The sequence below is a fragment of the Malaya genurostris genome, chromosome 3 (genome assembly GCF_030247185.1).
Source record: "Malaya genurostris strain Urasoe2022 chromosome 3, Malgen_1.1, whole genome shotgun sequence".
Lineage (NCBI taxonomy): Eukaryota > Metazoa > Arthropoda > Insecta > Diptera > Culicidae > Malaya > Malaya genurostris.
Genome location: NC_080572.1, coordinates 75,849,600 through 75,876,778, shown reverse-complemented (window position 1 = coordinate 75,876,778; position 27,179 = coordinate 75,849,600). Strand labels below are relative to the sequence as shown.

The 27,179-nt window shown below is 36.7% G+C and overlaps 1 protein-coding gene across 7 annotated transcripts in view; it reads left to right on the top strand.

Moving 5' to 3' along the window:
- The first annotated feature begins 3,101 nt into the window (after positions 1-3,101).
- The window catches only part of LOC131438822 (uncharacterized), a 299,650-nt gene continuing 275,572 nt past the window's right edge, over positions 3,102-27,179 (top strand). The window contains exons 1-2 of one of the 7 annotated variants that reach the window (XM_058609141.1): positions 3,102-3,484; positions 11,962-13,102. In XM_058609141.1, coding sequence (XP_058465124.1) covers positions 13,046-13,102 — 57 coding nt within the window. In that variant the 5' untranslated portion in view covers positions 3,102-3,484; positions 11,962-13,045. Of the gene's footprint in view, positions 4,460-4,549; positions 4,718-4,780; positions 4,800-11,886; positions 13,103-27,179 lie in introns of those variants that run through there. The other 6 variants (XM_058609136.1, XM_058609140.1, XM_058609138.1 and 3 more) reach the window with 6 other exon arrangements.

Below are 27,179 nucleotides of genomic sequence, written 5' to 3'. Positions count from 1 at the left end.
TTTTTTTGCAAAATTTTTTTTTATTCATTTTATTTTATATAATCACCTTTTAGGGTGATACAATGGTTCCAACGTTTTTCCAATTTTTCAATACCATGTTTATAAAAAAATTTATCTTTCGCTTCAAAATAAGCTTCAGTTTTAGCGATGACCTCCTCATATGAGCCAAATCTTTTTCCCTGGAGCATTTTTTAAGATCAGCAAAGAGCCAGTGGTCACTGGGGGTTAAATCTGGCGAGTATGGGAGATTGGGGAAGCAGATCAAAGCCCAATTCGTTCAATTTCGCCATTGTTTTCATCGACTTGTGGCAGGGTGCATTGTCTTGATGAAAAAGGATTTTTTTCTCTGCATGTGCGGTCGTTTTTTTTGCGATTTCCTCCTTCAAACGCACCAGTAAGTCAATATAATAATCACTTGTGTCAAGGATCTTGGAGTTTATCTAGACGAACAAATGAATTACAAGCAGCATATTGGTTACATAGTTACGAAGGCTTCTCGTTGTTTGGGATTTGTTATGAGAATTGCTAAGCGCTTCACAGATATACTCTGTTTGAAGTCGCTCTACTGCTCACTTGTTCGCTCAACACTCGAATACTGCTCGGTGATATGGAACCCTCACTATGTTAATGGTGTTCTCAGAATTGAGTCAATCCAACGACGTTTCGTTCGTTTCGCTCTTCGCAAATTGCCGTGGACCAACCCTCATCAGCTGCCGAGCTACGAAAACCGTGGAATGCTTATCGGGCTCGATACTTTGCAAGTGCGTCGTGACCTGTTCCGTGCAATGCTGATTGCCGATGTCTTGACAAACAATATCGATTGCCCAGCTCTTCTTAGTCAAATCAACATCAATGTTCGTTCCAGAGCTCTCCGTAACAACAACCTCCTCAGATTGCCTCTACGTCGTACTAACTACGGAATCAACGGTGCCGTCATTGGATTGCAACGAACCTTCAACGGTGTTTCGACGGGATTCGATTTTCATTTTTCCCGCAGCCGAATAAGTGAAAATTTTTTAAATATACTTAGAAACAATCATTAGGACTTAAATTTGTCTGTTGATTAAATAAATAAATGAATAAATAAATAAATAAATAAATAAATAAATAAATAAATAAATAAAATCACTGTTGATCGATTTACCTTTTTCGAGGTAGTACGCCACGCCATGCGTATCCCAAAAAATTGACGCCATGACTTTGCCAGCTGACTGCTGCGTTTTCGGACGCTTCGGACGGCTTTCGCCAGCTGTGCGCCACTCAGATGGCGGTAGTCATCTACTCTGGAGTGTATTGATGTATCCATGTTTCGTCCATGGTCACGTAACGACGCAAGAAATCTTTTTTGTTGCGGGTAAATAGCGATAAACTGCTTTCTGAATCATCGACTCGTTGCTGTTTTTGTTCCATCGAAAGCAATCGCAGCACCCACTTGGAAAAAAACCTTTTTCATGCTCAATTTTTCATGAAGGATAGTAAATACACTTCCATGTGATATCTGTGTCATCTCAGCAATCTCACGGAGCTTCACTTTACGATCTTTCATTATAATTTTTGTCACTTCACTCACATTTTCCGGTGTGTAGATTTATGTATCCACTAACTAGCTAACTAGATGAATTTACCAGTGAATTTTATGAAAATGTGCACCTCATATCGCCAACGCTTGTGACAAAATACTCATGAAATTGAAAATTTATACTAATCGCACTGTAATACCGGAACCGGAAGTCGAATTTGGATCAACTTTTCAGCGACTTTTCAAAGAATTTCAAGACCTTTCATTTACATCTTAAATTGTAAAAATCGATTAAGAACTTTCCGAGAAAATAGAAATCGCATTTTCTCATAGATTTGCACACATTTTCGGCCTTATAATTTCGGAACCGGAAGTCGGATCGAGATAAAATTCACACACACACACGCACACACATGCACATATGCACACACACATACATTTGTTCAGTTCGTCGAGCTGAGTCGAATGGTATATGATATCGGTTGTAAAGTCGTTTTTCACAGTGATTGTGTAGCCTTCCTATATGAGAAAGGCAACAGTATATCGGATTAAAACGTATTTTTTGAAAGGAACTCCGTTGAGAAAGTAGTATAAAAGTACTCACTAATAGTACTGTTGTTGTACCGTTGAATTCCACTATGTCACGTCATTACACTCTCACAAAGTCACTATTTTCACAATCACTATTTTTCCGAAAGTGTATCAAACGTTATAATACAGATACGTATTTCGGAATGTTATTTACATCCTTCTTCAGTGTATCGGTTTTAAAATAAATACGAAAATACGACTGTGAAAATAGTGACTTTGTGAGAGTCTAATGCCGTGACATAGTGGAATTCAACGGTACAACAATAATATTCTACTAACAGCTCAAACAGAAATTTAATAAAAGTACTGCCTTCAGGAGAAGTTCGATATATGCGTCATTTCAAATATTTTTGATTTATTATCAAATCCACAGTTTATTTCTCATTCAACAGCAGTCTACACACCTATAAAAATCGAGTAATTTTACATCTTCTGAGACCAAAATATTCAAGTATCAGAGAGTCACGAGCAAATTCTCGTCTATGGATTCTAAGCAGAGAAATAAAATTGCCAAAGTATCGTTCCGCTATTGTCCGTCCAGCGGCGCTGCCGAATCCAGCGCAGTTTCAGTTCACTCGGCACTTACATTTTCAATCTCCTTTTCTACGAACCATAAATCAATCCTCTGTCATCTGTCTGTGGACCACATGTTTGACTCCCACGAGCCACGAATGAACGAACGAATGAACAAAAACAACCGACGAACTCGTCGTCGACGTTTGGGCGACTGCCAGCATTTGCCGGTGTTCATTTCATTCATATCCCGGGAACACGATTTATGCTGCCGGTGCGAACGTACGAGCCATCTGGTACGGGATTCGGATCTGCCGCTGCCGCTCTCACTAACCCGTGGCATAAGGTTCGCGTTCACTCGATTCGCTCAGTGCTACCAAAGATCCCGCTCGCTCTCGTTTCGACACCGGTTGGTAGCTTTCTCTCCATTGAGGTGGCTCGTATCATTCCTGCTGGCCGCACAACATGCGCAACATGACCCAGCGGCATTGTTGTTTAGTTCGCGTTCAGCCGTGAAGCAGTTCGTACGTGGGATTCTCGTCACGGCGGTTCCATTCAAGTAGCGGTTCTTTGCCTAACTCGCCGGAATAGAGCGGCCTGTGTGGTGTGTGCGTGTGTGTGTACGAGTGCTCCAGTACAGGACGATTGTGCCACAACGGGGTGGCGAATTTCAGGATCGCTTGTTCGATTCAAACCACGTCTCGACGGCCGGAAGCTACGAACTTCCGGTTTAATGTGCCAACGCCGTGGTTTTCCATCCAGTATGTGAGCGGGGGTCGGCGCAACCCGTTTCGCGAGGGGTTGGTTGATAATAATCGTGTCTGGCGATTGCCTCGTGTTTTCGGTGCAGATAACTGAAAGGTAAACGAGAAGCGAGCGAAAAGCGGTAGAGCGAGTGGGTGGAAGCGGGTGACTTCGAGGAAGCTACTACCCACTCGGAATCGTACGCGAAAAGTTCAGAACAAAGTGAAGATTCTTGTTTGGTGCGGGACGTTTGATTTTGAATGGCACGAGGAGTGCACTTGCTGCGGTGGAAAATATTTTAACGTTTCACACGGAGGAATCAGAGAATTGTACCGAACGTGGAAGATTGCAGAAAGGTGTGTATGAAAACGCGCAATGCTGGAAATCCTCACAGCACTGAAGGACCAGAGAACGAGCGAAGAAGCATTGTTATACTAGAAGTGTCTGGATTGAGATGTGTTGTGTGTCGGTAATTTTTTTTACCGCGAACGAACCAGGCAAAGAAAAACGAGCTGTGGGGAGCGATCGGCGGTCTCTTTCGGTTTGAATGAAGCTTTATTTATTCATGTTTCTTCAATTTGCCTTCGTTAGGTTATTGTGTGTAAAAAATGAAATATTGAATAAATTGCTGATAATACTTATCGCCGAAGAAGAGTGTTTGGGGTCTCTACCGGAGCAGAGGGGATACAACCGCTATTGCTGGAATCTTTGTGCACTCGGTTTACGTCGAGCCAAGGCTCCGACCGAACTTGGGTGGTGGGTGGATGACTAAAAGCTTTTAAATTGTTCATTGCAATGTGTGTGTACGATTTCGAGTGAAATAGATGGCCTCTTCAGCTCGTGAGTTCCTCCAGGACCTCGATAAGTGTTGCAGAGGATGGCCGGAAGTAAAACTACCCATAATGAATAAACCTATGTGCGGTCTTTCGGAGAAGAATTTCCCATAAATTAATTAATAACCAGCCTTATAAACGGCGAACGGTACCAACGCTGGAAAGGACAATAATGGATTACCAAATGGAACGCAGCATGCTGTGGGTTGTGATGTGATGATAGTAAAATAGGAAAATTTAATAGTTTGTGATGATTATCGTAAGTGAGTTTGACAGTTGCCGGTCTCGTTATTTGTAAAAAAGAAAAACAACTCGTGGTGTTAATTTTATTCTATCTATAGGAGCTTATCTTTAGCTTCGTAAATCAAAGGATATTAAAGCTTTTGTAGTTTGTGCAAAAACTTCTATGGAAATCGAATGTGTTTTGTTTGTCGAACAATCGAATTATATATGAACTCCACAATTCGTAATGAAAGTGAAGATAACAAAGTTTGTGAGACGGTTCACTGAGAAGATGGTAGTTCTACCGATTCACGAGATTTTTCGTTTCGTCATATGCAAGCACGTTGTCTGTCTGAACCGGAGAAATTTCATCTAGGGTATTAGATTGCATGGAAAATTCTCTCTGGTGCAGTCACAATTCATCCTGCCTTCATCAATCAACAATTTAGAACATGATTGAAGTTTCATTTGTTTGATAAAGATAAGATTAATAATCTTAATGCGACGGCATGATCTACCCATTGTACTAAAAATAGATCCTTTTAGTTTTTATAGTATTTTATTCGACGATTCGATGTTTTTCAAAAGCAGTACATCTCAGACCAGTTCGAGTTCCAACTTCAAGAACGAAGTTTTGCTGGTTCCAAAAACCACAAAACTTACACTTGAAACCAAAATTTTGAGACTCCAATCTACAGAACTTGCACTTTTTTTTCAAATAATTTGAAATACCTGAATTTTCAACAATTCTGGCTATTTTCAAGAATTTAGATTTTTTTTTTCATTTTTACTTCATTTATCGAATTTGAATCCCTCTTCAGGAAGATTGAGCATAAATTTGTCTGATTGCTACTCCATCAGAGCACTGCATTTTGTTTCGACAGAGTCGTATATCAAACAGAAAGTTTTAGCTGCAATGTTTGATTAACGAATATCGACGAACGACTTTCACGCAGTCTAACGCAGTAACCGTTTTACTAACTCGAGAAGCAAATGATCACAGTGTTAAAGTTACGCACATTTTTCACAGTATTATGATACTCCATATTAGAGCCGAAGCGAATACATTGGCTTCGATTACATCACAATGTAAAGAATGTAAAGGTGGTTCGACTGACCTTTGGTACAATTATCTTTTATTCCGTAAGTGATTAGATGCTACATGATTTTGAAACATTGGACCACGAAATGGACAACCAACAACCAAACAACAAGTATCGAAGTAACGTGTGAATGGAATCGTTTCAGTGGTATAAAAAAATGAAGTGTTCTAATAATTATTTATCTAATAATGCTTCTTCAGCCTCCAGAGTGGAGCTATCTGTGATCGATTATAGGTATTTAAGTCTTTTTTGAGTGATTGCTTCATTGAAGTTTGTATTATGACAGCGAAATGTTACTTTAACTGCTAACGAAGTTTGAAGTTTAACAAAAAAATGGTCTCTTGTTTCATTTTTGATTGTTTTTTTTTCATTCGTCTTATATATATTTTTATTATTGATTTTTTCATTTATTTCAATTTTTTCATTTCATTTATTTTATTTTATTCATTTGCTCAATTTATTTCATTCGTATTGTTTATTTGATCATTCTACTATTTTTGATGTTTATTATTTGCTTTATTCGTTCGATTTATTTTATGTGTTTTATTTACTTCATATGTTAGAACTATTTTATTGATATCATTTATTTTATTTTATTGATCTCCCACATTTTTTATATTAATAATACACTGAGGTCTTTTTATGCGAATTTTCAGAGCTATGCGGTTTTTTTATGCGCTACGTAAGCTCGCATAAAAAAATATTTCAGTGTATTTCAGCTATTCAATTTTTTTATTTATTTATATGTAGTTTCTCTTGACTTTTTTTTTCTGGTATGTGATTTTGAATAAGAGGTGAAAAAAATTTTAAAATAAATCGAATGAATGAGGCAAATGAAAACCGTAAACTTAATAAAACATCAAGTGAACCAGACGAATGAATTAAATTGAACAAATAAATTCTATGAAACAAAACATACTAAAGAAAGTGAACAGAACAAATTATGCAATTAATAAAACAGATAAAATAAATAAAAAAAGGCGGGTGGGTAATGTCAGAGACATAACTGGATGTCGTGAATACGAAAACAACTGACATGTTCCTTAACACATCCGAATATCAATTAGTTGATCAATTGTATGAATTATGCAAGCATTTACCTTTTTTACATTTTTCGCAAAAATAAAGAATGTTTCACTTCATCTCGATTACTGTGAATTTCACACAGCGAAAAGGGCACAAATCTAATCAAACTATTCTAGATTTGCACTAAACTGAGCATATTTACCTTCGATTTGCGAAGAAGAAATCCTAATAGTTCTTTAGAAAACTTTTAGAGCCATTAGAACGGCTGATTTTGTGTGATGCACTCCACCGTTGTCGTCTTTTCGTTGTTTTTTCAACAATGCAAACGACTGGCAGCTGTGACGTAATCGCTCTTGTTGGAAGCGAAACTAGCTTTGCAAACGACACAAAATACATCTGCTCGCAGTGGCGATAGAATCCAAACTGATCCAATTTTTGTTAAGAGGTTTCTTTTTACGTGATTTCGTTTGTACACGGAGAACCCTTCGATCATAAAATTGCGATATCGCAGTTTTTGATTTTTGCGATAGTTGATTTAACTAATTTCTTTTTGATTCAACCAAAATGGTTTTTGATTTGCATATATTCAAGTAGTTGAAAAATATGTTGTTTTGAATGCTGTCAAATGCCGGAGACAGTTGAAAGCAAAGCAATAATCGCAATGCAATAATCGCAATGCAAAATCAACAACTTTTTTAGTTGAAATCTGTTCGCGTCGCTTCAAAATGTCAATGAAAACAACATCGATGGTTAAAGCGTTTGGTGAAATTGTGTGCATTCGATTTGAGAAATTTATGATAACAAGTGTTTATCTAACAGCGGTGTTGTGATGAGGTTAACCTTGTTTAAGACGAAAAAGATTTGGTGACAAATTAGAAAATGTTAATGAATGATCATCTCGTAATCTTTCAGGTATGCGCAAAAATTTTATGCTTCAAATTCGATCATTGATTTACTTCCAGCAGACTGTTTTACTTCCAGCTGTTTGATACCGATCATGATGTTCATGCATTAGCAATAAAACGCTTTTTGACATGAATTTAATTTATAAAAGTAACAGGAGCGAAGGGTTTCAAACACACAGAACGCGCTGCATTTGAATGGCGCGTTTGAATTGCCGTCGCAAAATTACAATTCCCAGCGGTTGATGCACCCAAGCTCATATAAATTGACTAAAATTATCAGTGCATAACTTTAGTTCAACCGTTTGAAGGCATCATCTTTCAATACTCATTTTAGGTAAATTTAATAAAAAATATCTAAAACAAATAAAACCGATTTATTTTTCAACTAACAGAATTTTGTTTCAATAACAACACCAGTTATTTCAACTAAAATATTTGTTGAAATTGAAAGGTATGTGTCCTCACTAATTGACAGCATTTTTTTCAAACAGTTAAATTAGTTTCTTCAACCATCGTTTCTGCTAATCGAAAAACAAAAATGACAGTTTAGTTAAAACAACAATCGATTAGTTGTACCAAATTTTAACCAATCGAATTCAGAAAATCAACTAATATTCTGGTTGAAATGGGATCGCGGGTGGTTCCGTGTAGCTTTTTCACTAATGGGCGGTCCTAGCGGCTATAAAAATAGCAGCATATAGAATTTTAATTTCGATTATTTCATTTCGGATTTGCATTTCATTGAAAGAAACTATCAGGAAAGCTGTACGGGATTCATTCCTGCTTTTCAGAAGGGCCGAATTGTGGAACTCACTACGATATTAAGCACTGTTCGGAACATTTTTCTCGAACGATTTGTTGTACAGCAGCCGATATTTTGTTCTCATCCTCAGAACGCGTTCTGATTGCCTGGTGTTGATATGGGTCAAATAGGACAGGTTTTGTTATAGTGTATTATTGAAATACATCAATGTTGTTGCTATATGCGTTTAAGTTGAAAAATTTCGATTCTTTTGATAGTTAGATTATATAAATCCTTTCACAGATCACTGAGTTATGAGCTTTATAAATACGAGAAAGGCAAACGCGCCTTATGAATTATCCTCTTTGATACTCGTTTATACAAAACATTTCAGGAAAGTGTAATTTGGAATTGTTTGGAATTATGTCACAAAACTGAAAATTTTATCATAAAATTGTGATCATATTTCCGATGGCGTGTAGCAAAAATTATGTTGATTCGTTAGATACAACAAGAGATATTAATGATCAAAAACTTATCACTCTCTCAGAGGGTAAATTTTGAAAAGGCGCCCCATAGTAAAGTAAGTCGTATTCACGACAAAACAATAAATTGATAAGCTGGAAAAAATTCATGGAATAAATAAAATAATCCAATGAATTTTTAAAACATATTAAAAATTACGTGGATAGTTGAATGTGGCCAAAATCAAAAAGAAATATTTGCTATTATAAGTTTAAGTAAGAATTTATAGATTAATAGTATTGTTTTCTGTGTTGCTTGTTCCATTTACTTGATGTATTTCAATTTCTTTATTAATGTTGGTGGTTTGATTTGTGAGTGGCCCGGGTTGGTGGTTCAATGAATAGGGCGCTGGTCTTACAAGTCTTACAAGATTCTTAGTGTCGGTAGGATCCATAGTACTAGCCATGCAATGATTCTGTACACTAAGAATCGGCTGCGAAGTCTGTTGAAACAGAAAGGCCAAATTCCACAAAAGGAATGTAATGCCAGGACTTTGCTGACTTTGCTTTGCTTTTGGTTTGATTTGTCTGATACATTTCATACTAGTTGTTCATGTAATATTTATTATTGATTCCATTTACTAAATATGTTTTCTTCGCTTTACTTGTTTCATTTATTATTTTGTTTACTCTGTTGTTTTTATTTCTTAGAATCGTATTGTTTAAGTTATTTATTTAATATCTTGTATCGACAGTGATTGTATTACTCATTTTGATTACTGAATTTGTTCCATTATTTGATTCAATATGTGGTAGTATTATTGTAGTCATTTATTTCTTTATCTATTTAATTAATGTGTTTTAGGTTTATTCATTTCATCCTTTTTTTTGTTAATAACCTTTGCTTTAACGGTATGGGCATTCGTTTTCTGACCTGATGTTGTTGTTATTATTTTGTATTGTTGTTATTGGTTTCATTTACTTTTTTCATCTTGTTTATTCAATTTAGTTTATTTTCTTTCTTTTATGTTTTTTTAATTCATTACAGTTTTTGAGTTTCTGAAGTTTGATTAGTTTTATTTCGTTAATTTTATTTGTTTTAGTTGATTGCCAGCTGAAGTTTTATTATGCGAATAATCGATCAACACCAATGATCGAAACGTCGGTCCGTCAGTAGCGGTGACCTCCCGTTGTTAAAAACCTGTAATCTTCTAGTTTGCCCGGTTTACTCAAAGCTAGGTTCGGCTTCGAACAGCATTCTAAAAAAAAATGATTAGTTGTTTCTTACTCTTGCACTTAGTTAGCTATTAAACTTAGTAGTTAATATAGTTAACTAGCTTCCCTAATAAGTCCATGCTGATTATCATCAATCAATCTGGAAAGTTCATTCTAGGGAGTACATGGCGCGCCGTCTAGACAGGATCTATTGAAATGTAGAATACCTCTGAAACTTTACAGCCGGTTTTGACTAATCAACTAGATTCTGAAACGTACATTGAAAACAATCGTTCAACTATGACTAATGAAAAATGAAAAATACTCCAAAAAAAGGACCACCAAATGCGTGTGTAATGCATGTGATCGATATTGTATTCTAAATTAATCATTAATAAATGGCATTGTAAACCGACGAATTTCGCACCGATTCGTATTCGCAACTTTTTCTAACAAAAACTATTTCTTGTTTAAACTTAATTTTTTATCCAGCGTATTTTGATCGACAACTAAACTAAACTGGAAGTCATGATCGTCCAAGATGCCAATGAAAATAAATTTGTGAGAAAATTATACCGAATACCCTATTGCTAGTTGTCCGACATAAGCTGAAAGTATCAGTGCTAAATTAGAAAAAGTTTTTATTAGGAAAACTTTTTTCTCGAAAATGCCCATCTTGCAACATATCAATGGTTGACAGGGAACATGATTACCTATCTTGGGACAACATTTTATTTAATTCGATTTTGGTGGGTTTCTTGTACATCAATTTTAAATTTTTAAAATCAATTTTTTTTCAGTTTTTTCTCTTGGTAAATTCCACACAGCACCAATCATTATCAGACTGTAATTTATTTTCAAGGGCTGTGAAATACTCAGAGTATGAAGTGAAGCGAAGAAATGTAGAAAGATTCTCTCGCGGTTCATGTATTGAGAGACTCGAGTTCTTGTAGCATCTTTTACCGGATTTAAAATGTTGTATACAATATTGATAAATATCGAGCAGCTTCTGTCAAATTATCGGCAATCACCAACACTGATAAGAAAATTTTTTTTCACAAAAATATGACTGATTTAGTGAAAATTTCTACTACACTTTTTTGTAGGACTTTGCTGTTTTTCCATTGTAACTATTAGAACAAAACAGGTTAAAACAGTTGAGCCCGTTCAAAAAGATAACCTAGATTGATTCTAAAAAAAAAAACAAAGTATGTGACAAAGTTTACATGTCCTGACAGTTTATACAATACTGAGAGAATGCTGCCAACATTCTTTCGAATTGGCGCAGAATTCATCTACCTCAAATCTATTTTCCAAAATTGGCTGAAAAATAACGGAGTTATTGAACATTAAAACCGGTCCTGTCTATATGGCACACCCTGTATTCTTTCTGAATTGAATACGGGGAAATGACTATATCCGGTATTCAAATTAGAAATATTTTTGATGTACTGGGGTTTTCATAAAAACGGGCGTTAATTATTCATTGTTCTTTATTAGAAATCAATTTCAATGCGAGTTTACGTCAATTGTATGAATCGGAAAAAGGGCCTTTAGGCGAAACGGAATTCAGTGAAATGGCTCTTTCGCCGAAATGGCTTTCAGTGAGTTGATAGCGGAACTATATTTTAAGACATTACTCTTTGTAATAGCAAACAAGATTACAGGATAGGATAGGAATCGAAAATTTGTAAAATAAATTTCTGTCTACACATATTTAAAACGAAACATCTATCGCAGACAATAGTAAACCATAAATGATCCTCTCATTAAATCTCATTAAAAATATGTGTGGTGTATGAATCACCCTTAAGCTTGTTCTCATTAAGGAAAATTATTCTCAAACACTCGCGTACTCCAAAATGTAGGATACTTAAACTGTAGCCAAGTATCAAACGATAAACTTTGTGTTGTGAAAAATTTTCAGTCAAAATAAATAAACTAGAATCCTTTCTCATTCGATTCACTGCGTTCCATTGGTAATCTGTTGTTCGAAATTCTCATCACAGATGTTACACAGAAGGAAATAGTAATATTATGTTCAATCAATAGAAAATTTGTGCAAATAAAAATTTTCCTTGCAGTAATCAGTGCAACGGACAGCGTCGGAATTCAGGTCCACGTCAGAAAACAAGAAAAAAGTGCATCGGGTGAGCAGGAGGAGTTAAGGATGTTGAAAAGATCAGTGAATGTTAAATTATCGAGCTTAAATAAAATCCGTGCCAAGTTGTGTTCGTGAGTGTTGCGGTCGTTATTGTTGTAGGTACTGTAGCGGATAAACCCGGTCAGGTGAGATTTATACCGGCCTCGCAGAAACCGAAAACAAAAAACGAAAAACAAACGCCGGTTTTTGGGTTGCAGAAGCGGCGATACAATCTGAACCAGTTTAGCGAGTGAAGCAAAGGAACAGGTTTATTTTATCGGACGGAAGTGCCAGTGCCATGCCATAGACCGGAGAAAATCGCTGCGAACAGAGAGAAATAAAAATCATCCCGGAAATTGAGTCCGCGAATTTGTGTCCGAATCGCAAGGTTGCAGGAGAAATTTAACGCTTCGTCTGACCTGCTACGGTGTCACGGGACCTAGCGCATCTACGGTGGTCAGTCGAGGTTCACAGAAAGCTCCGGATGCCGTGAATAATTAATTCGAGGCTCATTTAGTATTGACGATCCAGACATCGGCAATCGGAAAATATTTATTCCGATGCAATGCCGGTGCTTAATTAAAATTCAAACTGTGCGCCAGTCGAGTGTGAGAGTTACAGGGCAGGTGAGTGTTCGGTTTATGATTGGAAGCGGCAATTACGGCCGAAAAAAAAGCGAAACATAATATTCTGCAGTTTGACTCTTTGACCCTTCTCCGGGGTACGATCACTTGACGCTTTGTGATGTGATTGATTGGCTCAGGGCGCCGCAGAAAGCGTCCCTGTTTCAGTATTGTAGCAAGGAAGAGATTGTTAGTTTTTTTTTGCAATTATAACAGCTTGCAATTTATACCTACCTGAGGCTGAAGTGAAAAAAGTGTGCCAAATTTGATTCGATAAATCGCCGAGCCGTTAATTGGATTTGCTAATTGATTGAATATTTGTGTGAATGGAGAAATAGTCCCAAGCGGAAGAAAGTGCCAACATTTCCAATCCAAGATACTACCAGCAGAAACAAACAAAAAATGGTGGATATTAGCTCAATTATCGAAGGAACCGTCAAGTTCCGTGACGGCAAAAAGGTGAGTTCCCTTAGGCTTGATTTATTTAGGCTGCTTTGATTAATTGCCCATCTGGAGACTGACCCAATCTGCGAGATAATCTTCCTGTTTGTGCGTCCGTGTGTCTTCCGTCACGAATAAATTTCAAGCTCCAAATACCGATCTAATCGGCCGTAACGAACCGGTATTGCTCAAGCCGCAAATCAATCGTGCGGAATCGGCGGCAGGCGGACGGTGTCTAATGGTTTTCCGCGTGGTGGCTCAGTGCAGTGGCGGCATTCGGAAGCCACTTAAGATGATTGATGGAATCAAGAAACATGTGCAGCCCGGATTGCCCCACGCATCAAAGCAAATCGATTGGCAGCCATATCTTAGTCGCGATTCGGGCGGGTGGGCGATTGACTCTCTCGATAGCGCGCTTTGATTAATCGAGGCGGGTGTGTGTCAGAGTCGGTCGTTTATTTACTCTTTTTTTTCCTTGTTTTTTTGTTGTTGTTGTGGGAAAATCCGACTTGTTCCGATGACAACAAAGTCATGAGCGTGGTCGTGTGATAGACAGGATAACGACAGGATTGTTAGGTAACTGGCGGAGTGATTTAATTCAGTTGATCTTATTTATATAACAACTATTTATTGCCTTACTTCCAGCGCTAGTTTCGATAAATACTTGTTAGTTGTATTTCATTTGTTTTGCTTTGCCAGAGCATATTTCAAATCTATCTGAAGAGTGTAACCAAAAGAAATTCTTTTGTGTAGCATCACAAGTGCTACAAAAGCGTTATAATTTTCTACTTTTGGGTACAGAAACATGCAATCAATCGTGTTAGTATGACATGATTGCAACGAACCTTTGACTAATCTCCCTTACTATCTTACTGAAAAATTAGTTTTAATCTATCTACTGGTGCCATGATACCTCCCTGATAATTCACAAAATTGAAAAAGCTGTCAACTTTGACCTTTCCCACCGTTTGCAAGGAGTATTTCTTTGTTTGAGAGCTGGAATTGGTTTCTGAGAGTTTGTAAAGAAACTTAGAAAGGGTTAGAAGCAGGTTTGATCTGTTCAGTATATCTATGCTGATTTTCCTTTCGAAGGTCCCGAGCAATGGGTTTCATAGTAGGATCACAAGAATGTGATTATTGATGTTTTGTCGAGTTTGTCGAAGATAGGAGCATCAAATTTAGATCATCTCAGTCACTAGAGGAATAGACTGTTTTTGTTTTTCCAGAGCATCAAGCGCCCATTTTAAGAATTCCAGAAGGATTTTGCTCTGTGTCGCTAAAATCTAATTTTGATAGAATATCGTATATGTTGTTCGATAGAATCGGTTTTACGGGAGGAGAGTTGTTCCTTATTCACTTTCTTCTAAACTATACTCGGTTAAAATTTATTGAAGAATGACAGTTCTCTTACTTACTGAAAGAGTAATCAGTCGTAGACCACGCGGGTCTCTACTGTGTACAGGAGGCGTCTCCAACAACAACAACAGGATCCTCGTGGCTTCGAATCATGGGTAGAAGTCATTTTTGTAAACATTCCTTGATGTATATTTCGCTGTTCATTAAAGCAGTGGTGATGAAGGGTTTCGAAATCTTACCGCAGCTACAAATTTCCAGCAAGAATCGTATTGTACAGCTTTCGAACCCTCGGCCTGATCGATGCTTCTTGTTTCGGACTACGTTTTAGTTGTTTCTGCTTCTTATAGGTTCGAAGATTCAAACGTTCTTTAGCACGAAGAACATTTGACTTCGAAGTGCCCACTTTTTTGGCCACATCCCGAACTGAAACCTCCTTCTTTTGCTCGAACGCATTCAGTATACGTTCATCCAACTGAGGGTTAGCAGGACCTTTTTTCCGACCCGTTTTCGGTTTATCCTCAAAGGTGTTATCCCCACCGAACTTCCTGATTGCATTTCGCACGACTTTTTCACTTACTCCTTTCATTTTTGCTATCTTTCTCAGTGACAGTCCGCGTTCTGTGCACCATTTGTAAACAATTTTTCGACGTTGTTCTGCTGAAAGTCCACACATTTCGAAGCAAACTAATGAAAACGAATAAACAACTGCACAAGTGGTTAGAGAAGAGTGTAAACAACAGGACGCAGCCATAAAAATTGACAGATTCTGAACCATTGCGAAATGTCAGCGGTTTTTGGTTGCGTCCATACTTTCTGGGACAGTCTTTAGGAACACAAGAATGTGGTTATTGATGTCGGCGAAGAAGCAGTAGAAAATTTGTCGAAGATAGGAGCATCAAATTTAGATCATCTCAGTCACTAGAGGAATAGACTGTTTTTGTTTTACCAGAGCGACAAGCGTCCATTTTAAGAATTCCAGAAGGATTTTGCTCTGTGTCGCTAAAATCTAATTTTGATAGAATATCGTATATGTTGTTCGATGGAATCGGATTTACGGGAGGAGAGTTGTTCCTTACTTTCTTCTGAACTATACTTGGTTAAAATTTATTGGGGGTCCGCAGCTCGTCCTCAACTTGATTGATCCATTTTGCCCACTGTGCGCCCACTCTTCTTCTTATAATGGTTGGATCATTATCGAGAATAATTTTAACCGGGTTGTTCTCCGACATTCTAACAACATGACAGTTCTAAATTCTTCTCAATAGAAATGGAAGTAATCTTTGCGAATGTATGCGGGGCATTCCACGCAAAATCAGCCACTCATTTTTTTCATCTAACTATTTATTTTGGTGATGAACTCGAAAATATTCAACACGTTTTTTCATTCAATAAGGTACGTGGAATTTTCGAGGTATGATTTTTGAAGTTTCGCGTTTAAAAATTATAAAAAAAATTCAAACTTGGGCCTAATCTTTATTTCTTTTTTTAATTGAAAAAAGAAGTCTTAAGGGCTTAACTCAATCTTGGCAAAGTTTTCCAGAGTGGAAACATTAATACTTTCGGAGCAGTGAATTTTACAAACACGACCCGCACGCGCGGAGTGTACCGCAGCGCAACTCTCTCGGATATGGGCTTAACTAGTCGACATATGTCGCGCCGCTGATTGGATCCTAACTTTGACAGTTTATTGTTAATAACGTTTCAGTTAAGATCGCGGTGTAAAGATGAATTCAAAAATCAAAAATCGTTGCCGCAACCCATTTAACTGTTAATCATGTTAGCAAAAATCAAAAACTTTCGTTGCGTCGGGTATCTTCTTTCCTTCTTGAGTAATTCGATTTTTTTTTTGGCAAGCAAATGATGTTTTGTGTGCACATTTTCTAATTATTACAAACGGATTCGAATGGTATATTACACTCAGTGATTGCATTACCTCTCAATATGAAAAAGGCAAAACAGACTTTTTGCCATTGTTTCGCGCACTTGTCATAATGGATATTTCCTATTTCTAAATCGATATACCCGAAAAATACTTCATTTCTCAACACTCGATGTTCTTTGGACATGGGATTTCTACTGAAAGCTTGAACGAGAGAAATATTTTGACATGTACTGAACATAGACGATTCGGATCTGTTCTAAAAACTTGGGAATTTTTATCTCGCGCACCGGGAAAAACTTTATCTGTTCAAATGTATGTGGAACAGACAAATATAAAAATTCTAAAATTATAGTAAATTGATTGAGAAATATAGAGGATTAAGGAGGTTAATTATGGAGATAATAAAAAAAAGTTTGATATAGTAGAATATTCCAATCAAATATCCAAAATTTATTCCAGTTGTCGAAATATTTGGGAGTATGGCCCCTCCATTTAACTATTTGCATCTCCTGAGCCCCCAATTTTGGTTTCGGAATTATCGAAAGTAATGATCAAAATACTCCACAAAGGGTTTTTCATCGATTTCTCAAAGATAATAATACTGAATTTTACAAACTTAGACTCATATGAAAGGTTGTGCGTTTCTATTGGCTGTTATTGAGTTTTATCTGCTTTAGGAATTGAATACTGTTGAATTTTTAAAACTTTAAACATTTGTAAAGGGTTATTTTTTTTGTTGGTATCTTTTTGGAAACATTGTTTTTGACAGATCACGCGTGAATCGTGTCTTGTATCAATGTCAAACTTGTTCAGTTTGGTCTATAATTTTATCACGAATCGACTTATGAACGAACATTGCTGGCAATTATTGAATTTTTTTGTTTAAAAATTCATGCTCGGTTAAGAGATTAAGAGGTTCGCTTTTTTATCGAAAAATTGTGTTCAGCGATGAAGCTCATATCTGGTTGAATGGATACGTCAACAAGCATAATTGCTGCATCTGGAGTGAAGATCTGTCAAAAGGATTGCATGAGCTACCAATGCATTTCAAAAAAGTCACTGTTTGATGTAGATTATGGGTCGGTGACATAATCGGGCCATATTTCTTCAAAGGCGACAATGGATGGTTACTGTGAATGGCGAACGCTACCGTTGGCGATTTTTTTTTGTCCAAAATAGAAGGATTTCACATATCTGCCATGTGGTTTCCACAAGACGGTACCACATCCCACATGGCACGCGAAACAATAACCAAATTGAAAGGCGCCTTCGGTAAACAGTTTATCTCACGTTTTGGGTCCGTCACATAGCCGCCAAGATCGCGTGATTTGGCACCTTTGGACTATTTCTTGTGGTTCCACGTTAAGGCTCATGTCTACAAGGATAAACCAGCAAGCATTTATTCGTTAAATACCGGCCGATATGGTTTTGAGAGTGTACCAAAATTGAATCTCGTGCATGGATCATCTAGAGCGGAGCCGCGGCTAACATTTGCATGAAATCATCTTCAAACATTTCATTTTTTCTGATTTTTCAATTTTTTTTGTGAAAATAAATTAGATGAAAAAATTTAAATAAGTGTCGAGATCTGCATAATTGGTGTTAAAACTATACCAAATTGTGGATCTTGTTAGTTGATGGACAGACAAACTCAATTTGGTTGTACGTTGTTCCTAATTGTCGGTTCTGGAAGTATCCAAAGTAGTAGTCGAAATATTCTGGAATTCCTATAGATGACTAACTGATTTTTACAAACCTAGATTTTAATGAAAGGTCTTATGGTACGATCGTTCACTGTTTTCTTATTTAAAGCTCCGGAACCTGTGCGGAGTTACAGATTGTGTTTTCGCATTCTACCGCCTTCACAGATCGGAAAGTTTGAGTTGAACCTAATCTGTTTCTAAGTCGGATTCAGAATGATTCGGAATGATTTAACTGATTTTTTCATTGTGAACTTCACGTTTTATCGTCGACTAATCAGGTCATTAGCGGTTTGTGAAGTAAAACCTTTGTGCAAATCATTTGTTTCCACCTTAGCGCCATATCATCTCAGATGAAAATTGAATAATATTAGTCATGATCGTCAAAGTTATCTTAAAGCAAACATATTTATTTAGAGAAAATCTTGTGATTTTACATCTTATAAGATGTACATAAATCTAGCGTCGTATTTCATACAAATTTATATTCAAGAATATGTAAAATTGTGTGATTTGAAAATTACATGGCTTGAAATCGAATGGTATTAAAAACAAAAGATTGATAGCAACAGCACGACTTGAACCGAGAAACATTAGACCACAAAACACGCCATTTAATCGACTGAGCCTCAGAAGCACATATCTGGTTAATGAATAATTCATACATATAAATCCATACAGCGGCACTTGGTAGCCAAGTTCAAATAACACTTGGAGCCAAGGATGGCTTTTATCGTTTCAAAGAACGTTCACTGGCAACGCTTTACACGATTGAATCAGTGCCATCAAAGAAAGACGGAAATCATCGCAACAACAAAATCCCGGCATGGCTCATTTAACATAGAATCGACACCAGTGCGAGATCGAATTGCTCTCGATGACATTTCTGAGAATCAAAGGTTAGCACGCTGCTGTGGGGATCCTCTCTGAAGCAACAAACGGTCGTTTATTCTCGTTACGCGATCCGAATCTATACGGGCAGTTGATAATTGCAATAGAATCATGTGCATATAACCTTTGTATAAGTTGTGTCTATGAAAATGTCTGTGAATGCTTCACACAAGGGTTTTGAAATATTGCAACCTAGTATGAGAATCAAGAAGTTGAATCATCGATTCGATTTTCTGCGATTCTCTTTTGGGAAACTCCACACAGCAAACATCATTATCAGACTGTGAATTTTTTTAAGGGCGTGAAATACTCAGAGTATGAAGTGGAGCGAAGAAATGTAGCAAAATTCTCTCACGATTGATGCATTGTGAGACTCGAGTTCTTGTAGCATCTTCTACTGGATTGAAAATGTTGTATACAATATAGATAGCAAAATAGCAGCTTCTGTCAAATTTTCGGCAATCACCAACACTGCTTGGAGCCTGTTAAATTCTGTACGAATGAAATATTGCGTCATTTGACAAGTTAAGTATTTATGAATTGTATCGTTTGTAGGATTATGTCACATCTAAAATTCATAATTTTTTTTCTGTGAAGTCTTGGCATCTATTAAAGCAAAGTCTTGGCTTTACATTCCTTTTGTGGAATTTGGCATTTCCGTTTCAACAGACTTTATAGCAGAGATGCCAGATCTGCAGATTTGTCTTTAAATTTGCAGATTTCGTATATAGTGTTGCAAACTTTTGAAAATCGAGTTTTTCGCAGAATTTCGTCAAAATTTACAGACTTTTGTCACGATCTTTTTTTTTTTGCTCGCCAAGTTAGTTTTGCGTATCATACTTTATAGAGAAATTGCTGTCAGCAAGACATACTTGCTGACTGCAGATTTTTTTCGGAAATACAGACATTTGCAACCCTGTCTGAAAACATTTGAAATTTTTACCTGGCAGATTCATAGCGTATACAATTATTTTATGGCTAGTGTTACGATTCTATCGACTCTAAGAATCCTTCTAGGTCGGGGCTCGAACATATGACAACTGGCTTGTAACACCAGCGCCCTTTGCATTGATGTCGTTAAACGCTCAAAAATACGGTTTGAATTATACATGGAATAGTTTATTACGCAGATAAAACGGCACTTTTACATGCGGGCTGTTCCTACAGAAGCACATCACGCTAGTGTCATCCAAATTCATGCAATTTTGTTTATCAATTCTGTCGAAAACAGTTGCACAATTTGAACAAATTGACAGCCGTTCATAATAGAACCATTGAAACTGAAAGAAGCCCTGGAATAAGATAAAAAACATTCAGTCCATTTGTCTTGAACCACTAATCGCAATTCGATTCGATTCCAATTTCAAGAAACATTTGTCAGCACTCAAATCTGTTGTTAGTAGCAACAGATGGTGCACAATGTAGAATGTCAACCAACAACCAGTGCCGCTCAGATTTGATTCCTCACTTCAAATTCTGTCGCTGTACTTCTGACTCTTGAAGATTTTCCGCAGCTGCATTGGGTAACATTTTCACAACACTACACTAATCACTTAAGGAGGGTAATATTCGTTTTCTGTTTGCACCGTCTGTTGCGGCACGTTATGACTCGAAAGGAAAAAAAACGCGACGTTCCCAAACGCACAGAACAAGCCGTTCCCCGATTGATGGCTGTGGTCTCTTCCCTATCCTGTTCATGCAGATTCTTTATGTTCTGGAACGGCGGACCGAGCTTCACAACACAGTCGAAGTGGGTGCTCTAGAAATCTTGAGCGTAGGGCCTCTCCAGTACAACTCTTCAACTGACCTCTCATCCGTCTTTCCTTCGTCATCTTCTTCTTTTTAGGAGCAACCTTCGATTTGCCTATGTATCCAAAGCTCTACCGTTCCATAAAAACATAAAAACAGAGCTTGACTTGAGAGATGAGTAGCAGGTAATTATTCGTCGTGTGCAATTTTCTCCTTCGCGAATCTTTGAGGCCTATTTATTTGAAAATAAAGGTTGCGGGGCGTAATGATGGGATTAAGCCACATTCGAGACTGCCTTTGCCTAAGGGTATACCGTTTTTGTTCGTTTGTGGGTCTGTCTGGTTTTGGAATATAAAAACTTTTTTTTTGTTTGGCTAGTCCAAAACAGCAAATGCTCTACACGCGATTGCCACAACTTTTAGCACAAAGTAACGGAATCATCTGGCACTGTTTCGTTCGCGCCCGAACATGTGCCACAAATAACCATAAAATTTTTCTCGATCGTTCAATAGGTGATAGGTATGTGGAAATGTTATTACCATCTATTTCGATTTTGCGGTCATCGTAAATAAAACTGCTATCACCAGTCACAAATGACGAACGCTAGAAACCAACGAGGATTTTTATTGCCTCAATTAAACGAAAATTATCACTCAATTTGTTTTCCATTTTACATGCGTCAATATTGGCGCCTGCAGAAAACGGCACTTGCAGCCGATCGCTCCATATGCTGAGCCGCCGGATAGCATGTTTGGATTTAAAATTCCGCTCTCGTCAGTTCCGGCTAGTACCATGTGATCACAGGTAGACGGAATATCGTTTTTCGAAAGTAGTTTTCTTTCAAATTAAATGGTCGCTAGTGGGAACAATGAGCAGTGAGATTCTGACTTCTGGTGGAATCACAAGTTAAAGTTCTATCGATTCCGCGATTACAGAAACCACACGGCTAAACGATTATCTTTCGTAACTATCGCACGCATGGAATAATGCCACATTAATTTATTTTATTGAGCCATATTTATTACTCAAATGTGCGCTATTGTGATGCATTCCGAAAATAAAAAAAAGCCATAAAATTACCTGAAAGTGGCACACTTTGCAGTCATCATCACAGTAATGGCACCAACTTTGTGCACATTAAACTGTTTGTGCTTTTGAATTATTGGGTTTGGCAACATCTGAAGAGAATTTCTCTTTCGTAGAAATTTTTTGGAAAGTTATGGAAACGGACATACGGTGAAATGCCACCAGGTTGAAAAAAATTTTCTATTTATAATGCCATCCGTTTTTGTTGTTTTGCTGATGGTTCGGGAAATTCCCGCCATGCATTTATTGGCTGCAAAGTTTAGTTGACCAAGGGCATTATTTATCGTATATTTACATGAGATTTGCGATCTTTCGATCGTATATTTTTTCAAATTGAAGAAAATAAATGGCAACAATTCCCATGCTATGTACCTTAAACAGATTGTCTTGCTATGACGGTATGATCGAGCATTGTCGTGATGAAACATTACGAACCCTCATTTTAGTCCTATGTTTTCTTCTAACTACTCTGACAGTTACAAATTGAACACTTACTTATAACGTGTTAAAACGCAATCCATTGAAAATCTGAATCCTATGAATATCTTTCTTAGATATCGCGGGTTGGCGGCTCAATGCATAGGGCGCTGATTATACAAGCCAGTTGTCGTATACTCGAGCCTCGACGTGGAAGATAATATCAGTGAATCGTAGCACCAACCATGCAATGGTTCTTGACACTATGAGTCGGTCCGTTGAAACAAAAGGTCAAATTCCCCTAAAGGAATGTAATACCAAGGCTTTGCTTATCGGTTTCAAAAACAAGTTTAGTTTTCTAATTTTTCAAAAAGTGTTGAAATTTTTTAAAGCATATTGATTAAGATTGCTGATTCGATTTCCTTCAACTTCTTCTTGAACATCATTTTTTTTATTGTTAACAGTTTCACAGTTTCAACGACTTGTAAAATGTACATGCAAAAAGGCAGGTGGGTAATATAACTGAGAGATAACAAGATATAAAAGAGAGCAATAAATTATTGAAACCAATTATAAGAGAATTTTGAGCGGCTGATTTACTTGTACGAAAATGGCGTCCAAAAAGTTGAAGGAAAACAATAGAGTACTCCAGAAATATTATACACTGCAGTAAAAAGATAAACGGTTTTTCAATAATTCAACAATCAACCGGAAGCATAAAATTAAAAACAAATATCTTTGATTGTACTTTGCATCATATTCATTTTGAATTAGTTATGAAAACCGACATTTGCTCATTGAAAACTTCCTTCAAGATGAAGCCGCTCTGGAGATATTTAGACATGAAATTAAAAAAAAACTCATATTTTCGTTGAATTGGTCCTAATTTCAGAAAATGGCTTTAACTTGAAAATAACTTATAGTGCTGGAAGGAGACCCAAAATAATAAGTAGAACATTTATTTCATACTCAAAAAAATATGCTCTTAGAACTAGATATAATTGCTTTTTCAAAAATCGGAAAATATTCTGAACGAATAAATCAAGAAAAAACAAACGTCAAATATTTGATTGCGCAACTTGCTTGAAATATGAGTTCTGCAAAACCAAAATAAAGATGAATTTTCTAAATTCGATTTTCTCGGTTAGCTTTCAAATTCTTGAAAAAAAAAACAATCAATCTTTCCATGAAGCATTTATTTTAATCTTCAGAGTGCCTAATCGATATCCAACAATTTCTTCCAGTACTTTATTTTTGAACACGTGACGGGTTTTTTGATACATAGATTAAAACAATGAATGCAATAGTGAATCCGCTTTTTTTGAAATGTCATTGTCGTGTCGAATGGGTTTCTACGATCGTGAAAAACAGGGAGTTCTATGCCGCAGGCATGTGTTAAGTCCCATCCAGATCGGAGTATTCGAAGTCTTAAGACTTGCTACCCATTTTGAGAATTTCACGATTGTTTTTCAAGGGGAGTTTCTCCTGTAAACGGGATTTTTCTTTCCTTCATATCTAACGTGGATTGATAGAAAACATGATTTTCAATTTTTACGTAAAATTAGAGAGTGTAAAATCAATGTAAACATATCGAATGTAGTTCCTGAGATATGGTTGCTCAAAGTGGAAAAACTGTCAAATTTGTTTGCACGATAACCACACGGAACGACCGAAATCAGCATTTTCGCGAAAAATTTAGTTGATTTGCTGATTTTAGTTAGTTATTTTTTGAGACAACTAAAAAATTCTTACTTTTGCTAATTTAGATTTTTTATTCTCATTCCCTTAATAATAATAAAATATTTGTTGAAATGACTATTTTTTTTAGTTGAATTCACAAATTAAACGTGCTATCATTTCTTAGCTAAGGCACATTTCATTTCCATTCAACTAATTTTTTAGTTGAATCAAAGAAATAAAATGTTGTTTTCAACCAATATGAATGGTTGAATTGGCTTCTGCAATCTGCAGCTATATGGCGCCCTGTCACCGAAACGGTAACACCGTAATGACTACTAGCCACTAGATGGCACACTACTGCCGAAAAAATTTCAGACGCGGTTGTCTTTTCCATATTGGCAGGTATAAATACGATTTTGTATTGGAGAAAAAGACATAAACGAAACATAAACATCTTTTAGATTTTTTTTTTCTTCTAAACCACTGTTTTCTTCATTCTCACTGAAAACTTTGAGCACTCGGAAAACAAAAACCGAATATAAGTAGTAGTACACCGGACGGCGCAGCTGGAAAGGTTTGAAGATACAAAAAAACTTCATCACAATTAGAGTGAAACATTCGAAATTCACTTCACTGTTCCGCGTAAAAACATTATTACGCACAATCGCTTCAAGTGCGCACAAATTCTGAATAAATACGATTTCCACTAACAGTTTACGACATTTTTACATATCGGTTTAGAAATTTAAATAAAGATATATCGAACACATGCGAAAAACATCAAAACAATTTTCAAGCAGTTTCAATAAGACTGTCCTTTTTAGCTTTTTGCCTTTCTCTATAGAAAGGTATTAGAATTGCTGGAAAAACCGACTTTCGAACGGAGCCTCGGAGACCCATAGTGTTATATACCATTCGACTCAGCTCGACGAGATCGGAAAATGTCTGTGTGTGTGTGTGTGTATGTGTGTGTGTGTATGTGTGTGTGTGTGTGTGTATGTGTGTGCACTTTTCGAAGATATTTGAACGCGCTCAATTTTCTCAGAGATGGCTCAACCGATTTGAACAAACTTGGGCTCGTTTGAAAGCTACTGTCGGGCCATTGATCAAGTTCGAAGATCAAATGGCTGTGACTTTTGGTTCCGGAGATATGATTGTATAAGTGACGTAACCGACAAAAATCGTGCTATTTGAACGCGCTCAATTTTCTCAGAGATGGCTGAACCGATTTTCACAAATTTGGGCTCGTTTGAAAGCTACTGTCGGACCATTGATGAAGTTCGAAGATCAAATGGCTGTGAGTTTTGGATCCGGAGATATGATTGTATAAGTGACGTAACCGACAAAAAGCGTTGTATTTGAACGCGCTCAATTTTCTCAGAGATGGCTGAACCGATTTTAACAAACTTGGGCTCGTTTGAAAGCTACTGTCGGACCATTGATCAAGTTCGAAGATCAAATGGTTGTGAGTTTTGGTTCCGGAGATATGATTGTATAAGTGACGTAACCGACAAAAATCGTGCTATTTGAACGCGCTCAATTTTCTCAGAGATGGCTCAACCGATTTTAACAAACTTGGGCTCGTTTGAAAGCTACTGTCGGCCCATTGATCAAGTTCGAAGATCAAATGGCTGTGACTTTTGGTTCCGGAGATATGATTGTATAAGTGACGTAACCGACAAAAAGCGTTGTATTTGAACGCGCTCAATTTTCTCAGAGATGGCTGAACCGATTTTAACAAACTTGGGCTCGTTTGAAAGCTACTGTCGGACCATTGATCAAGTTCGAAGATCAAATGGTTGTGAGTTTTGGTTCCGGAGATATGATTGTATAAGTGACGTAACCGACAAAAAGCGTTGTATTTGAACGCGCTCAATTTTCTCTGAGATGGCTGATCCGATTTTAACAAACTTGGGCTCGTTTGAAAGCTACTGTCGGGCCGTTGATCAAGTTCGAAGATCAAATGGTTGTGACTTTTGGTTCCAGATATATGATGGTATAAGTGACGTAACCGACAAAACACGTTGATTTTTACCGCTCTTCTATATATAAGGGTGCCAAAATTTTGGGATCAACTCTATTTTCGTAAAGTTCTAGTGCTCAAAAGTTTAAGCACCTCGAAAAAAGCCTTTATGCAAAATTTGACCTAAATCGGACATGCTTAAGGGGTGCTGCCCGGTGGTAAAGGTTTGGCAATTTTCGATCTTGAAAAAGCACCATAGGGGGGAGTACATGAAATTTCCAAAATCGAAAATTTTTTTGATGCCAAAACTCTTAAAACTGCATAAAACATCGAAATTTAGTGCCATCTCAAAAAAAATTTTTTTTGAAAAAATCAACTTTCTGGGACTTATAAAAATTTTCTTATTTTTTTTCAAGTCCCAAAAAGTCGATTTTTTCAAAAATTTTTTTTTTCGAGATGACACTAAATCTCGACGTTTCATGCAATTCTAAGCCTTTTGGCATCAAAATTTTTTTTTCGATTTCGAAAATTTCATGTACTTCCCCCTATGGTGATTTTTCAAGATATATGAAAACATCACTAAGTGGACTAAGAAGGCTTTTTTTAGATAAGCATCACTGTTCTCATACAAATAGGCAACGCAAATGTCAAGCACTAGTTTGGGAAAAATGATGCTGACTGTGTGACATAAACACTGAAGCATGCTTTTGTGAACTACTCGAATCAATCCTAATCAATTGGTGTCTAAAATTATTTAATAAATGTATGAAACATATTTTCATGAGACTGTTATGAAAGAAGAGACAGGCATTATCACACCACTAGGTGGATTAAGAAGGGTTTTAATGGATTGTTTTGCTTTGACACTTCTCATGAGTTTTTGGTTAATAAACTTGTTAATAATATCCATTTCAGTTTTGTTTTCTTTGTGCTGTCCTTCAGTAATGATGGTGATAGATAAATAATAACAAATTTTCTGATTTTAATAACGAAATTAGTTGTCAATGAGAATTTCGTGTTGGATTGAAATATTGCTGGTTTGTGTCCAGGATATTCACCAACTAAACACATTCTCTAAAAATAAGAGTTATTTCAGCAAAGTAAATTCTCAATTTTAACTAATTTTATAGTTATTTTGGAAATTTTGTTGTTAAAATCAACTAATTCAAAAACAGTAATACGAATTAGGCGCAGAGCTAATTTCGGTCGTTCCGTGCAAAGAACAGCTTGACCGACTTTAAATAAACTTATGTCGGATTGACAGGTATTAAATTTTAAATGGAGCATCGTTGCGAAATTTTTTTACCCTATTTGACGAAATAAATTTTGCAATACAAATATGGCATCTGATCTGACTTCCGGTTTCGGAGT